The sequence below is a fragment of the Desmodus rotundus genome, chromosome 4, assembly GCF_022682495.2.
Source record: "Desmodus rotundus isolate HL8 chromosome 4, HLdesRot8A.1, whole genome shotgun sequence".
Taxonomy (NCBI): Eukaryota; Metazoa; Chordata; class Mammalia; order Chiroptera; family Phyllostomidae; genus Desmodus; species Desmodus rotundus.
In genome coordinates, this window is record NC_071390.1 from 131965404 (window position 1) to 131982375 (window position 16972).

General features: G+C 39.8%; 1 protein-coding gene across 3 annotated transcripts in view; it reads left to right on the forward strand.

The window, feature by feature from the left end:
* Nucleotides 1-16972, forward strand: part of FRAS1 (Fraser extracellular matrix complex subunit 1) — a 423027-nt gene that overhangs the window by 252095 nt on the left and 153960 nt on the right. For all 3 annotated transcript variants that reach the window (XM_024577139.4, XM_053922841.1, XM_045184911.3), the window contains exons 21-23: nucleotides 3728-3880; nucleotides 4124-4270; nucleotides 14523-14669. In XM_024577139.4, coding sequence (XP_024432907.2) covers nucleotides 3728-3880; nucleotides 4124-4270; nucleotides 14523-14669 — 447 coding nt within the window. The remainder of the gene's footprint in view (nucleotides 1-3727; nucleotides 3881-4123; nucleotides 4271-14522; nucleotides 14670-16972) is intronic.

Here is a 16972-nt window from a genome sequence, read left to right on the forward strand (position 1 = left end):
CAGCATGCTTGCTGCTGGTGCCCCGGGGACTGGCCACTTGTGCGCTGTCATGCCTGAGTTCTCCAGTCTGCCCTCGGGAACTACACTTTTCTGATTGTAAGTCAGAACGCTGGTATTAACCCTCAAGCCCTTGTTGCTCAATTTTTGGCTTCTTTCCCTGAACATCATTACTCATGTTGGGCTCTCCCAATGAAGTCTCTCCTACGGGGTGATTTTGACTTCAAGCCTCTCAAGGCAAAAGTGTTTCTTAGGCTTTAGGAATTTATGTTTGTTTTCGGGTTGGTTTAATAAAACTCAGTCAACCTTCAGACTAACTTTAGAGCATATTTATGTAAGTGGTCTTCTGTTGAGGGCTTGTATATGATAGAGTTGGGACCAGAGGTTTACATGAATGTATTACCAGAGGACCCACTCAGATTGAATCTATGCATGGGGTTGGGTGTTTAGTATGACTTTTTAAAGCATGGATGAATGAATAAGGTGTGAATGCAGGTAGTGAACAAGAAGAGTTAGAGAGTTCAACTTCACAGACTTGGATAGTTACCTGTGTGGGTAAAACTATAAACTTGGATTAATGTGGGGCTTGGGGCAGCCTGCAGTTGATTATTTTATATTTTCAGGTGTTGTTAATTGTTTTCTTCTTGCCTCTGTGTACTCACTCCATCATTCAATGTGATATGTCTTAAGACTTAACCATGGAACCATGGAGAGAAGCAAGGGCCTTGAGAGTTCGGAGTCTCTACCACACTTGAGCCCTTTCCACTGGCTTCTGGTAGCTGCAAACTGCCACGTCCAGTTTAAGGCCTCCAGAGAATGAGAAGTACTGTATTTCTCAGACTATAAGATGTACCAGACCATAAGACATACCTAGGTTTTAGAGGAGGAAAATAGGGGGAAAAAACCCCGCTCCACTGCCCCCCCCACCCCCCAGCGAGCCAGGTAAGCTACATTCGGACTATAAGGCACACCCCCATTTTCCTCCCAAATTGGGGGTGTGTGTCTTATAGTCCGAAAACTATGGTAGCTAGGCAGATAGAACAAGTTGAGGGTTGTGAGGAACCTCTACCTTTCTTAGCAGAGAACAAGGACCAGGAATCGCAGAATAAAGCCTGCTAGAGGGGTAGGAGGGTAGGAGAAGGGTGGCCTGAAATGCCATGTATTGCAGAGATTTCAGGTAGGTTTGGAATCCCAGGAGGCCATAAGAGGTGGTCAGAGATCTTTACAAGGGCAATACGCCAGTCAGACTGAGGAGGTCAAAGGCAGATTACAGTGAGGTAAAGAGTTAGGGAGGCAAAGAAGTTGGGTGGTAGGTGAAGCCATGACCAGAGATGGGGTGGTTGTAGAGAAAAATGTTTTGTGTGGTAGGTGGTGTACAGCATGTTTGGAAGTTGAGGTCAAGGAAAGTAAATAGAGATGAAGGAAAGTACAATATCGTTCAAATAATGTTGGAAATTGGTCACGAATGTAGGTGGAAGAATTAGTCATTTCATTCTGTGAGAGAAGAAATGAAATAAAATTGGGTAAAGATAGATGTTCTGCAGCGGACAGGGAGGAATTGGAAGTGCCCATACTTGATGGGCTGAATGGGTAGGAGATGGAATAACCTGGGAGGAAGGGGGTGGAAGGGTGGGCCGGCGGGTGCTGGCTGGAGGAGAGCAGTAAGGGTTTAAAAGCAGCTGTCACAAGGGTGGAAAGAAGCAACTGTAGCCCATCTCTAACTTCCTTTAGAAATAATTACTACACATTACATGCCTCCTTTCAACAGCTTCTAGCGATCCTTAAGATAAGACAAATCCATAAATACTTATTTGTTGTACCCACAAAATACTCCCGAAGTCTGCTTACTTTCTCTTCAAAGCATCTCCTGGGTGATTATTCTTTTTCATTTCTCTAATTGCACAGTAGAGAAAACTTCAGTAAGATCTAACCAGTTTTCAGATCTCTGAGCACCTGCAGATCTTGTTGATGCCTGCCTGAGCCCAGAAGTCTCTGTGAGCGCTTGCTTTCAAGAGGAAGAGGTCACGACCTTTCAAATAATGGCACCTTGAATCAGTAATGTTTCCTGGGTTTCCAATCCTAACCTGTACCCACTTATTAAGGTGATCACAAAACACAGTCTCCTCCATTTGCTCCAGCATCTTTTGAAGCTTCTTGAATCTCCCCTTTGTACATGTGCAGCTGCTCCTGGTGCTGTGAGCAGGGCGCAGGAAAAGAGAACAAAAGGGTTGGTATTGTGTGGAAACCATACACTAAATCAGGGCAAATAGCTTTCTTATCATATTTCTCTCGATACAGTCAATTTCCTTTATAAGTCTCTGAAGGGCTATCAGGAGGCTTAGTTTGGCTTTTAGGATATCCAGAATTATTCCTGATACTTGCAAAAGGCTGCTTGTAACCTGAAACTGCCAAAGTTCAGAGAAAGGTCAGGGGCTGTTAGTTGGCGTGCTGATCGGAGAGCCAGCGTTTTTGAACAGGACAATTTTGGTTAAACTGCTGGAATGGTTCTAGAACGGCTCCTTGTGCAGATGAGTGGGTGCCGGGTATGGGACTGAAATTTGCTTCTTGCCCAGGGAAGAAGCATCTCAGCTGATCAGCAGTTAAGAAAATATATCACTGAGGTTATAGAGAGAAAGACCTATTTTAGCATATTTCAGGGGGCAGGCAATCTGTTCAATGACAGGATTTTTTAGTCTAACCCTCTGTAGAAGTCACAGTCTCTGTCTACAAGACTTGGAGATGAAACAAGACGTAGCTGGTCCTGAGTGGGACATTAGCAAATATACAAATAGGGCTTCGAATGCTTATGGGGAAGATGGGAAGGCCCTGTAAGCAGAACTCTGCCTTCTCTTTCCTAGGTCTTTTACTCCTTTTTCATTTTGGTGGGTCATTTGGGATTTGTGAGTTTTCTTCCTCCTTTGAGATGGAGGATGGTAAACAGGACTTAAAGGGTAATTATCACTGAAAGCAGGACAGAGGACGGTTTTACCTAAGTGGGAGACTAACGCAATGAAGTTCTTTAATTAAAGGATGACTATTATGTGGGTGAGAACAAGAGAAAGTGCTAACCAGACCACATAATTTGTCTTAGAGCTTCAATCATAATCAGTACATCAGAGCTTCTGCAAGCTACGTATTGTGTCACGAAAATGAATTTTCAACTCATAACTCTTCTTCATATACTTACCTCTAATTAAAAATTAAAGTTTTCTACCCACTCAACTCAACGATTTACTAATTCCAGCCCCTCCATACCAATGCCTAAGACTCATATAACTGACTTTGGAAGACCAAATGTGTGAGAAGGAGCCACATGAGGGCTCAGATCACAGCTAAGGGTCACTGGGAATGGGGGCATTCTGTCTTCAGATTCTGAGAGCTCTTGGGGAACTGGTGATAGTATTGATGATACTGTTTCTGTGACTCAGACAGTTCTCTGTATTCCCCTAGCAAGCATCTGTCACATGCTGCCCTAGAACTTGAAGGTTGTTCAGTTGGAAAGGGATGAAAACTCAATTGCTGTGCCAGGCCTGGCCATTTGCTAAAAACCTCAAATGCACAATTTGTACAGGTCCCAAGCTTGTGCTTTAGTGCCATATACTGCCATTGGGCTGCTCTGGCTGTCTGTGCTGCAGCAGTGGTCATTGCAATTCCATCTGCCCTTTGGCATAGCGATGAGACTTGGTGCTCACATCATCTGTGCCTTCTCCATGTCCCCCTGCCTCTTCAGATTGCCACCCTCTGTGCCAGCAATGTGCAGCTGATCTCCACAACACCGGGAGCATCTGCCTGAGGTGCCAGAATACCCAGTACCTGCTGCTGGGGGACCACTGCGTCCCTGATTGCCCTTCTGGATATTATGCAGAGGAAGGAGCTTGTAAAAGTGAGTAAGTGCTGGACACAGGAGCTGCAGTACCTTGTGAGCTTCTCTTTGGGGTAATAACTGAGAAGGCTGAGAGACACAGAGAGAGAGAGAGAGCAAGCGAGCAGGGAGAATACTGTGAAATAATAAATCAGACCAGCTAATGCTCTCAGCATTGGGGCTTTTATGAACAACACTTGGGATGCTGCTTTGGGAAGGAGTTTGTCTTCATAGGTTCTCTTTGTGTCTCTTTTCCCTCTGCAGAATGTCACCCCTCCTGCAGAACCTGTCAGGGCAGAGGACCCTTCTCCTGCTCCTCATGTGACACTGACCTCGTTCTATCCCACCTTGGAACCTGCAGCACCACCTGCTTCCCAGGGCACTACCTCGATGACAACCATGCTTGTCAGCGTAGGTTTTTAAAAATGAACTTTCTTTCTTTTCCTGCTCTTCTGGGGTCATCAAAAGAAATAGGAGTCTTGCTTCCACATCCTTACCTATAGCCTTTACATTTATAAAAGGAAGAAAATTAATCTGAAATGGCATATGGGTGCCATGAGCAGATTTAAATCAGATTTAACTCATATATGAGCCTAATTGGAAGTGCTGGGCTGGGGATCTCCTTTTCAAATACCAGCTGTAAGATCTTGAGCTGGTCATTAAATCTCTCTGTTCTCTGGTCATCTCATTTAAAAAATAACAGTGTTAGTCTATTTCCTTATGGTTTTTCTTAGCATTTCAATTACAAGATCCTGAGCAGAGCTCATTCCAGGATACAATCAATGACCTAAGCACTTCTCTAGATTCAATTTGTTTTTGACATGTATTTGCTGAATATTGACAATGTACAATGCTTGACATGTACAAAACATTTATTTTTCTGCCCAAACAGTAGTCATTTTGTCTTACATTATAGTTACTTGTATAGATGTCTTATTTTTCAAATAAGTCAAAATATGATCAATTACCTAAGTCAAACAAAACAAAGAGTTAGGATAAATTACGGAAAGGGCAAATCTGACTGGAAAAGAATTAGGAAATCCTTCACAGATGAAGGAACACTTGAAAATAGGCTGAGATGGCTTACTTTATTTTGATCACTGAAGTGTCATTTGCAAAAAAAAAAAAATTGTTATACTTTCTCACTTTGAAAATGACAGTTAGCAAATACAGTGCTGGTATTTCAATTTTATGTCCTCAGAAATATTGTACTGAAGGAATTATAAAGTATTGTTTAGGAGAATGGTCTCTAGAGTTAGGTGACTGGAGTTCACATCCTACCTCTTACTAGCTTTGTGACCTTGAGCAAGTAAATGAATCACTAAGCCTCAGGGTTTGGTTTTTTTTTTCTATCAAAGGGGAATTATAATAGTACATACATCTAATGCTATTGCATAGACCCTAGCAGAAATAAGCTTTCAGTATAGCTATTGTTGATATTGTTATCATTATCATCAGCGTCAGCTAGAATGCAAGACAAATCAAGCTGTAAAAGATATAACTATTTTATAGACAGAAAGATAGGTATTCGTTTGTGATGCTGATAGGAATTGCATTTGAAATGAAGTTATATGGAACTCATAATTTTGCACCACTTGACGAAATACCAAATATGAAAAACTCCTTTTGGACTGATGAAAGATTTCTTTACTTTTGTAATAAAAAAAAATGCTTGGAAACATGCCCCAGTTAAAAGAACAGGAGCAATCTCCAGAAAAGAAAGAGCTAAATGAAATGGAGGCAAGCAATTTACTAGATATAGAATTCAAAAGAATGATTATAAAGGTGGTCAAGGAACTTAGTGAGAACTATAAGGAATTTAGTGAGAACTACAGGGAACTTAGTCAAAACTACCACAACCTGAAAAAGGACATAGAAACCATAAAAAAGAACAAGTCAGAAATGAAGAATACACTAGAAGGAATAAACAGTAGGGTGGATGAAGCAGAAGATTTAATCAATTTGGAAGACAAAGTAGAAAAAAACTTGGAGCAGCAGAAGGAGAAAAGAACTTAAAAAGATAGAGATGAGACAACATGAAGCATGACAACATCCGCATCATAGGTGTACCAGAAGGAGAACAGAGAGAGCAAGGGATTGAGAACTTCTTGAACAAATAATGACCAAAAACTTCTCTAACCTGATGAAGGGAAAAGACACACAAGTCCAGGAAGCACCAAAAGTCCCAAACAAGATGAACCCAAAGCGGTCCACACCCAGGCACATCATAATTAAAATGGCAAAGGTGAAAGACAAGGAGAGAATTAAAAAAAAAAACCCAAGAGGAAGACAGTTAGTTACCTACAAGAAGCTCCCATAAGACTGTCAGCTGATTTCTCAACAGAAACATGTCAGTCCAGAAATGGTTGACGTGAAATATTTAAAGTGATGAAAAGTTAGGGCTTACAACCAAGACTTCTTTACTCAGCAAGGCTATTGTCTAACATTGAAGGAGAGATAAAGAGCTTCCAAGACAAGAAAAAAGTAAAGGATTTTATTACCACCAAACCAGTATTAGAAAAAATCCTAAATGACCCGCTTTAAGAAGGAGGAGGAGGAGAGGGAGAAAGAGAAACAAAAGGACATGTTGAAAAGAATAAAATGGCAATAAATATGTACTTATCAATAATCACTTTAAATGTAAATGGCTTAAATGCTCCAATCAAAAGACATAGGGTAGCAGAATGGATAAGACAATAAGACCCATATATATGCTGCCTACAAGATACCCACCACAGACTAAAAGTAAAGGAATGGAAAAAGATATTTCATGCAAATGGAAAGAAAAAAAAGCTGGGGTAGCAATCATTATATATGACAAAATAGATTTTAAAACAAAGATAATAATAAGAAACAAAGAAAGACACTACATAATGATAAAGAGAACAATCCAACAAGAGGCTATGACCCTTGTAAACATTTATGCATCCAACATAGGAGCACCTAAATATGTTAAGCAAATCTGAGTAAACATAAAGGGAGAGACTGACAGCAATACAGTGATAGTAGGGGATAGTTGATCTATCCATTAACATCAATGGATAGATCTTCGAGACAGAAAATCAACAAGGAGACGGCAGCCTTGAATGGTACGCTAAATCAAATGGATCTAATTGATATCTTAGCAGCATTTCACCTCAAAGCAGCAGAATATACATTCTTTTCGACTTCATGTGGACTGTTTTCTAAGATAGATCTTGTGTTGGGACACAAAACAAGTCTTAATAAATTTAAGAATATTGAAATCATATGAAGCATCTCCTCTGATCATAATGTTAGGAAATTAGAAATCAATCACAAGAAAAAACTGAAAAACACACAAAAATACGGAGGCTAAATAGCATGTTACTAAATAATGAATGTGTTAACAATGGGATCAAGGAAGAAATCAGAAGATACCTTGAAACAAATGAAAATAAGAACACAACAATCCAAACTGTATGAGATACACAAAAGAAGCCGCCCTAAAAGGGAAATTCATAGCATTACAGACCCATCTCAAGAAAGAAGAAAAATCTGAAATAAACAATTTAACTTTACATTTACAGGAACTTGAAAATGAACAACAAAGCCCAAAGTGAGTAGAAGAAAGAAAATAATGAAAATTAGAGCAAAAATAAACAAAATAGAGTTGAAAAATAAAAAAGATCAATGAAACTAAGAGGTGGTTCTTTGAAAAATGTAAATAAGATTTGTGAAACTTTAGCCAGACTAATCAAGGAAAAAAAGAGAGAAGATACAAATAAATTAAATCAGATGAAAGAGAAGTAACAAGTGACTCCACAGAAATACAAAGGATTGTAAGAAAATATTATGAACAACTATATGCCGATACATTGGACAATCTGAATGAAATGGATAAATTCTAGAAACATACAACACTTTCAATACTGAATCAGGAAGAATGAATCTGAATAGACAGATTAAAACTAGTGAAATTGAAGCAGTAATCAAAAACTTTCCAACAAACAAAAGTCCTGGACCAGATGGTTTCACAGGTGAATTTTACCAAATGTTCAAAGTAGAACCAGCGCCTGTCCTTCTCAAACTATTTCAAAAAATTCAAGAGAAGGGAGGGCTCCCAAACTCATTTTAGAAGGCCAGCATTATCCTAATTGTAAAACCAGATGAAGACACTACAAAGAATTAAAATTATATGCCAGTATTTCTGGGAACTTAGATGCTAAAAATCCTCAACAAAATATTAGCAAACTGAATCCAGCAATACATTAAAAAGATCATGCACCATGATCAAGTAGGATTTATTCCGGGGATACAAGGTTGGTACAACATTCACAAATCAATAAACGTGATATACCACATAACCAACATAAAAGAGAAAAACCACCTGATCATATCAATAGATGCAGAAAAAGCATTTGATCAAATCCAGCACCTGTTTATGACACAAACTCTCAACAAAATAAGAATAGGGGGAATGAACCTCAATGTAATAAAGGCTATATGTGACACAGCCACCATCATAATCAGTGGTCAAAAACTACAAGTGTTCCCATTAAGACTGGAAGTAAGACAGGGATGTTCCCGTTCACCATGTTTATTCACCACAGTACTGCAATCAGACAGGAAGAAGGAATTAAAAGCATCCAAATTGGAAAAGAAGTAAAACCGTCATTGTTTTCCATATGACATGAAGAGAACCCTAAAAATTCCACCAAAAAACTGCCAGAACTGATAAATGAATTCAGTAGTGTAGCAGGATATTCAATAAATATCTAGACGTCAGTTGCATTTTTATATACCAATAATGAACTATCAGAAAGGGGAACTAAGAAAATAATCACATTCACAATTCCTTCAAAAAAGAATAAAATCTTGCCTTGGCCAGTGTGGCTCAGTTGGTTGGAGCATCATCCCATATACCAAAAGTTTGGTGGTTCAATTCCTGCTCAGGGCACATACCTAGGTTGTGGGTTTGATCCCCAGTTGGGACACATATGGGAAGCAATGAATTGGTGTCTTTCTCTCATATTGATGTTTCTCTCTCCTTTCCTCTCTCTCTAAAATCAATAAACATTAAAAAAAAACCCAAATTATAAATTTAAGCAAGGTCATAAAAGACCTGTTCTTGGACAATTATAAGGCACTGAAGAAAACAATTGACCAGATACATATAAGTAGAAGCATGTATCATGTTCATGGATAGGGGGAATTACCATCTTTAAAATGTCCATACTACCCAAAGCACCCTATAGGTTCAACACAATTTCTATCAGGACACCAATGGCGTATTTCACAGAGCTAGAACAAATATTCTAAAAATTTATATGGACCCACAAAAGACCCAAATAGTGACCATGATCACAAGAAAGAAAAACAAAGTTGGAGAAGTCATGCTATCTGATATCAAACTATACTACAAGGCCATAGTAATCAAACAGCCTGGTACTGGCATAAAAACAGACACATAGATCAATAGAACAGAACAGAGAGCTCAGAAATAAACCCACACCTTCATGGTCAACTAATATTCAACAAAGGAGGCAAGAACATACAATGGGGTAAAGATAGTCTATTCAGTTAGTGGTGTTGGGAAAATTGGACAAATGCACGCAAAAAATGAAATTAGACCACCTTCTTATACCATACACAAGAATAAACTCAAAGTGAATTAAAGACTTAACTGTAAGACTTGAAACCATAAAAATCCTAGAAGAAAACATAGGCAGTGAAATTTTGGATTTTTCTCATACCAGTATTTTTTTCTGATGTGTTTCCTCAGGCAAGGGAAACAAAAGAAAAACAAATGGGACTACATCAGACTAAGACATTTTTGCACAGCAAAGGAAACTATCAACAAAGTGAAAAGACAATCCACTGAATGGGAGAACATATTCACTAATGATACATCTGATAAGGGGTTAATATCCAAAATTTATAAAGAACTATTAACACCAAAACAATCCACTTAAAAAGCACAAAGGACCTGAGTAACCACTTCTCCAAGGAGTACATACAGATGACCAATAGACATGAGAAGACGCTCGAGGTCACTAATCATCAGAGAATGCAAATTACAACCACAATCAAGTCTCACCTCTCAGTTGTCAGAAGGGTTATCATCAATAAGTCAGCAAGCAACAAGTGTTGTTCAGGGTGTGGAGAAAAGGGTTCCCTTGTGCACTGTTGGTGGGAATGCAGACTGGCACAGCCACTGTGGAAAGCAGTTTGGAGCTACCTCAAAAAGTTAAAAATGGAGCTGCCTTATGACCCAGTGATTCTACCTCTGGGAATATATCTGAAGAAACCTGATATGAAAAAACATATGCACCCTTATATTTTTTGCATTGTTATTTACAATAGCCAAAATTTGGAAGCTGCCCAGGTGCCTATCTGTAGATGAGTCTTAAAAAACCTGTGGTACATTTACACAATGGAATACTGCTCAGCTGTAAAAATGAAGGTAATATTACCCTTCACGGCAGCATGGATGGACCTGAAGAGCATTATGCTAAGTGAAGTAACCCAGTCAGAGAATGACAAGCACCATATGATTTCATTCATATGTGGAATCTAATGAACAAACTGAACCAACAAGCCAAATCGAGACAGACTCATAGATAGAGAGCAGACTTGAAGCTTTCTCCATGGGAGGGGGTCTGCATGAGGGGAGTGGAGGGATTAAGCAAAAAAGAAAAAAAGAGAGAAAACCTCATGGACAGGGACAACAGTGGTGATTGCTGGGGTAGGGAGGTGAAGGAAGGTACAGTAGGAATACAAGGTGATGGACAGAGACCTGACTTGGGGTGGGGAACACACAATGCAGTGTACAGATGATGTGCTGTAGAACTGTGCACCTGAAGCCTGTATAATTTTGTTAACCAGTGTCACTCCAATAAATTCCATAAAAAGGAAAAATAGAATGTTTTATGTACAGTACAGGTGACAAAAATAGGTTGCATTGAAATATTTTTCTTCTGGGAAGCTTTTGCATTGGTACAGGATAATCTCTACACAAATGCATTTGCTATGATAACATGTAAATGGGATTTTATAGGCTATTTCCATTAAAATATGAATCTCCTAACCTTTGTTTTTAGGTTAATTTAAGTTTCATTCTTTCCAAGATTGACTAAAGCATGACCCTAAGTTGGGATATCTGAGTTTCTAGTATGTAAAAAAAAAAATCAACAATGTCCTTTTATAAATCTCATCATTATAGACAATTATGGGCCTGACAATTTTAGAAAGTGTGCATCCAAGAGTTCTTAAGGAAATACAGTCAGTATTAAGGAGAGGCATTAATAACCAGAGCTGAAGAGCTGTCTGGATTCTGGTTAAGGAAACCCTTAGAAATTATTCACTGAGCTCTAAAATTTAAGGATGACCAACTAAGATGGGAACTTTTTTTAAAAAGGAGATGATTAATGAGGTTCTCAGTACTTGAAATCATAGTACTGTAGAGTAAGAGGGGGACTCCAGGGCTACCCGATCCAGCCTTGCACCCTCACTAACTTCTAGAGTAGAGGATGGAAGCTGGGTCTATATTTGGGGGGTGGAAGTTGTTTAGTTGTTTGACAGTTTTTTCTCATTGGCCCTAGAACTACCCCCCCTCCTCTGCCCCGCTGCCATACCAATGTAGAATAAGTGTCCTCCCTCATTCATATGATTACCTTTAAAGGTTTGAAATTCAGTGCTGTCTTCCACTTGGACTTCTCTGCTCCAGGCAGAATTGCAGTCAATGGCATATTTAAACAGAAATGGATGACCATCTCTCAGAGCTGCAGTAGAAAACAAGCCTATTTAAGAAGGAGAATGGACTTTACAAGCTGGGAGGTCCCTTCCTCCTTGAATGATGTTCAAACAGTTTCCCTGCTTCCATTGCTGGTTTCTGGTCCACTCATATTCTTCACTGTCCACTTTCCATGAGGTTGGTGACCTGCACCTGCTACTCCAGATGTGGTCATACCAACATAACTGCAATAGGACTGATACTTTGTATGGTCTGAATATCATAGGTTGGAGAAAATGCTCCTTACCCACAATCCTCTGAAGATGGAAGCTGAGACCCTAAGGGGCTTTGGTATGTGCAGAATTGCTCTGAGCAAGACAAGGTCATTTGTGGATTGCCCTGGAGAAGGGCAAGGGGTTAAATGAGAGAGGAAGAATGGTTCAGAGAGAAATGGTGGGAGGCCCAGGCTTCTCAGTGTGGCATTATTGCATCCCTCCAAATTCTCTTAATGTTTCAAGATGATCAAAGTGAATCCACTTCTTGTGGAAGTCAGTGAAGGGGCTGAGTTTTACACTGAGGTGCCGAGAAGAAATGAAAGACTGAATAAAAGGATTCAGGAACCTGGAGGCAGACAGGAGCCTGAGGAAATAAACTCCAGGAAACTAGGCTGTGCGCTGACTGTGACCCAGCCCGAGAACTGGCATTGGGACCCAGTCTTGCAGCTCCATGTCAAGCAGCGGTTCCGCCGACATTTAGTTTACATGGAGGCTCTTCAGCTTAAGCTTGCATTCATTTGTCTAGTAACCTTATAACACTTTTAGTAAGCTTTTAATCAACTAAAATTTTCAGATCCTTTTTTAATGGAATTGCTATCTAGGTTTTTGGTATCCTCTATTTGTGTAACTTGTTATGGAACATAAATGCAGGACTTACAGTTTTACTTATTTCATCTGAGTACTTTTAGCATATTGCTTCAACTGGCTAAAGTAAGTTTGAGTCATTATTCTTTCATCTGGTAAAACTTAACTAGTGTGTTTCCTGCATAGGTATATATGGCATATTTAAATGTCATTAGCATGGCATCTTTGTTTTCATTAAAGTTATTAATACAAATATTGATCAAGTAAAAATGTAAGACTTGATCATAAGACTGAGACATTTCTTTTACCAATTACCAAGATTCACTGATCACTTCTTGAGTATGCATTTCAACCATCTTCAGAACTACCTGCAGCTACTAGACCCGCTCATGTTTGGGATTGGCATCGAACACTTGGCCAAAATTAAGATACACCATGTGTAGAAATACTGGTTAAAAATGGATAAAAGTTTAGTGTCATGTAAGTTTCCAACACTTAAAATATTCTTTTCTAATTATTTCCAAATTATCTGAAACTCCTATCTGGAATTTTCCTGGGATCTTTAATTACAAATCTGCATACTCTAATAAGAGGCTTTTCTTTCTTTCTACTTTACAGATAGGTAATTTTCCTGTCTTGTGCCTCATGCTTTGATATCCCATAGATCTAAAACTCACCTGATTACCAGACTTTTCCTCTGAACTATATTGAGAGAAGATTTCAGAATGAGCAGAGATGCTAGTGCTTGAGTATATATAATTAAAATATCTGGCTTCTTTCATTTGTGTAACAACTGTTTACTGAACACCTATGAAATGATAGATAACCAGCTAGGTGCTGGCATTATTGCAAGGAACAAAACAAACCTGGTTTTAGCTTTCATGAAGCTTACAGCTTAAAGGATACAGATGTTAAATAATCACTTAAGTGAAAATTGTTATATATGGCGTGAAAGAAATGTACAGAGTGCTATAAAAGCAGTAACTGGGAGACCTATTCTAGACCGAAGAGTCAGGGAAGGCTTTTTGAAGAAGAGACTGAAGAATGAATGTGAGTTAAAGACAAGAGGCTTGGAGGCTTATACTGTGAGGATCCAAATATGTGTGTTAAGTTTTCTAGGTGGAAAGAATAAAGGGAATGATGGAGGAGCAGTATTTGCATAAATGAAAGCTGAAAATCTTCCAGGATTCAAGAAAAATACGAGTTCATAGATGAAATTGACCTCTGAAGCCTGAACAGTATGAATAAGAATATCACTGTGGTGGAAACATGGAAAACAGATGGCAAGGGGTCAGCTTAGATTTGGGGAAACTCATTAGGAGGCTATGGCAGTGGACCAGCAGGAGATGATGATGGCTTGGATTCATGGATATGGAGAAAAGCAAAAAATTCTGAGGATTATATAGGAGAGTTCAATTAAAAAGATCCAGTGAGTGAGTGGGAGTGAGAAAAGGTGGGGGGGGGGGTGTCAAAATAGACTCCCAGGTCTATTTTGGAGTAGATGGAAGATGGAGTAGATGGAGAAATGCCACTTGCTGAATTGGGGAAGGTGGAAGTATGACCAGCTTTGGGGATCATTCATGAATGCCTGAATTAAGTTAGTGGCCACTGAGAATCATAACTGGGCAAATCAATAAGCCAGGTCATCTTAAAGCCCTTTGTATCTTAAAATATATTTCTTGAGCTCTATAATAAAGTTGATGCCTAATTTTAATCTTGGCATCACATAAAATCTGAGTCTACATCGTAAACTATAGGGGGCTTGATTCCTTAAGATGTGAGGTTCAAATAAAACTCCTGCCTGTCATTTCAGAGATCTGGGACTAAGTATAAATTCTCTTTCTGAATCACAAGGCAATTTAGGTGTGGGATTTTCATTCTTGGGTTTATAATTTATCTTCTCTGGAAGATAACATTACCCTCATTTTTATTTTGGAAAGTAAGACTAACATTTTCTGTTTCTGCTGATCACAGGGGAGGGCTATGAGCCGTAATTAAAGAAGAGCTTGGAGCATGGCTTCGTTTCTTTGCAGCATCTGTCTAGGTTTGATCAGCACTCCAGTATTTGCAATTGTAATCATCTGGTCATTTCCTTTTCCTACCCACTCAGCATGCAACACACATTGCAGAAGCTGCGATTCACAGGCCAGCTGTACCTCCTGCCAAGATCCAAACAAGGTCCTGCTCTCTGGGGAATGTCAGTTTGAGAGCTGTGCCCCACAGTACTACCTTGACCTCTCCACCAAGGCATGCAAAGGTAAAGCTCTTCCTGAATCATACAACGTTTTTTTACTCAGTGATGCCCGGCCCATTTACTGTAGATGTTCAATCCCCTACATGGGGAAAACCCTCATCATAAGTTTACACTTTCTCTCATAATAGCAAGAAGTTATTACATATGTATGCATGCATGCGTGTAATCATTTGCTCATTAGAAGTTTGATTAGGGAGGTGAAAAAATGTATTTGTTAAACAAATATTTTTGAGCACCTACTATGTGCCAGATATTGTGCAAGGTATTGGTAACCAGGCCAGGGGCGGCAAACTAGAAACCCTCAGGTTGTATTTGGTGGGCCAAATATTCCAGTGTTTAAAAATGTTTAATATTTGCCTTTTAAAGATCAGAAAACCTCACGTACAAAAAGTGAGATCTTTAATTTCTTTTGAAAATTCAGAAGTTCTGGCAAAACTGGATTTGTATGCCCAGAATGCAGCAGGAGGTTGGAGAAGAGTAGCTGTTGTCTCTTTTGGATGGAGCATGATCTCTGCATGTCCCCACCGTCCTCACCTCTCCCTTTTGTGTCATACCAGGCCTACTTCGGGGATTTGTATTACCTGTAATCCTTGGGCCCTGTAGGCACTTGCATTTATAACTCGAGATTGCTAGACTCTTCGCCTAATGAGGACAGGACTTGTATCTGATTTGTTCATCTCTGCTTAACATTTTGAAATGAGTGGAGATGTAGTCCTTGTTCTCAAGGACTTCATAATGGCAAAAACCAATTGCCTTTCTCTTTATTCTCCAGTGGCCGGAATACTAGGGGCTTTTGCTCTTTGAATACCAGTGCTCCGCCAGAGGAACAGCGGAGTTGAAGAATGGATTTTCCTTGCTCCCCTCTATTCCCTTCTCCACTCACCCATTCTACATTTCCCTCTCTATCTCCAGATCTGCCAGAGAAGCTAGGGCTCAGATACAGAGGGCAATCATCTTTCAAGTAAACTCGGGGTGCTTTAAGCCTTTGCAATACCGCACACTTTCCATTCCAAGAAAGTCTACTTGGTTGTCAACTTAGGTGGTCCGCTGTGCTACAGACCACAGAAGCTTTGGTATTTTTTTTCCCTCCTAACCAGTGGTCGTTAGTTTGCGGTGAAAAACAAGATTATCACAAATCCTCCCTGTTAGAAATGATTTCATAACCATGCTGGCAGTTTTCAAGGCTCTGTGTTAGTCATTTCCCCTCAGGACTGATTCAGCCAAATAAATGAGTGAGATTAACTTCATAAATCTTCATGGAAGCACATGTACTGACTTGCACATTTACCTGCTTCCTTGGGACTTAGAAATATTGCATCGAGGAAGAGAGAAAAGTGACTAATGAAAGGTTTCCCCAGCTTCTTAGCAGGGAGGGAAGGCGGGTGAGGCAGCACCCAGCAGAGATAGTTCTCCAAGATAAACAGTTCAGCAAATATTTATGAAGCTGTTGCTATGTGTGAAGCACTGTGCTGAGTTCTTTACATTCATTATCTCATTCAGTCATCACAGCAGCCTTATGCAAAAGGTACCGTTCTCATTCCTGCTTTACAGACACAGAAACGGAGGCTAAGGAGGCTGTGTGAGACAGGCAGGGACAAAGTGGCATAGCCATGACTTGCATACAGACTTACCTGACTTCGAAGCCCAAGTACTGGACCATGCCACGTTGTCCCATCTTCCACACACGAAGGACATACCTTATCAGCTAGAACTTGGTTTTCAAACATGAGTTTTCTCAGTGCGTATCAACTGCCAGGGCCATTAAAAACAATGGCAACAACAACTACAACAATCACAGTAAAAACACAGTAGCAGCAACATGTTTTTCTCCGGACCCAACCCCTGAGATTGACTGTATTTCTGATGTTGAGCCTGATCGCCTGTATTTCGAACAATCCCACTGGGTTATCTGCGTGCACAGCTATGGCTGGGACCCACTAGAGTATAAGCTTCTTGAGGGCAGGGCCTACACATATCACTTTATATTCTCATTCACTGCTGTGGATCCTGCAGGTGCTTGTCAAGTGAAAGGACATGGGAACGAGTCAGTTCTTCTGCTCTACATGAGCTCTTCTGTTATTGTAGTAAGCCCTTTATTTCTGGACAGTTCCTTTATGCCCCATTTAATTCTACCATTGTTGGTTCTTTCTCTCGTATTAGTCAGCACCTGGCTTTTGAGAAGTAGAGAGTCCCGCAACTGGTCTCAGTGGAGACAGCACATATACCTAGTGGACACTCTGACATCCTTTTCCCCTCAAGCATTTGGAGGAGGTCCAGATTAGGTTTATGGAGCACACTGGCCACTC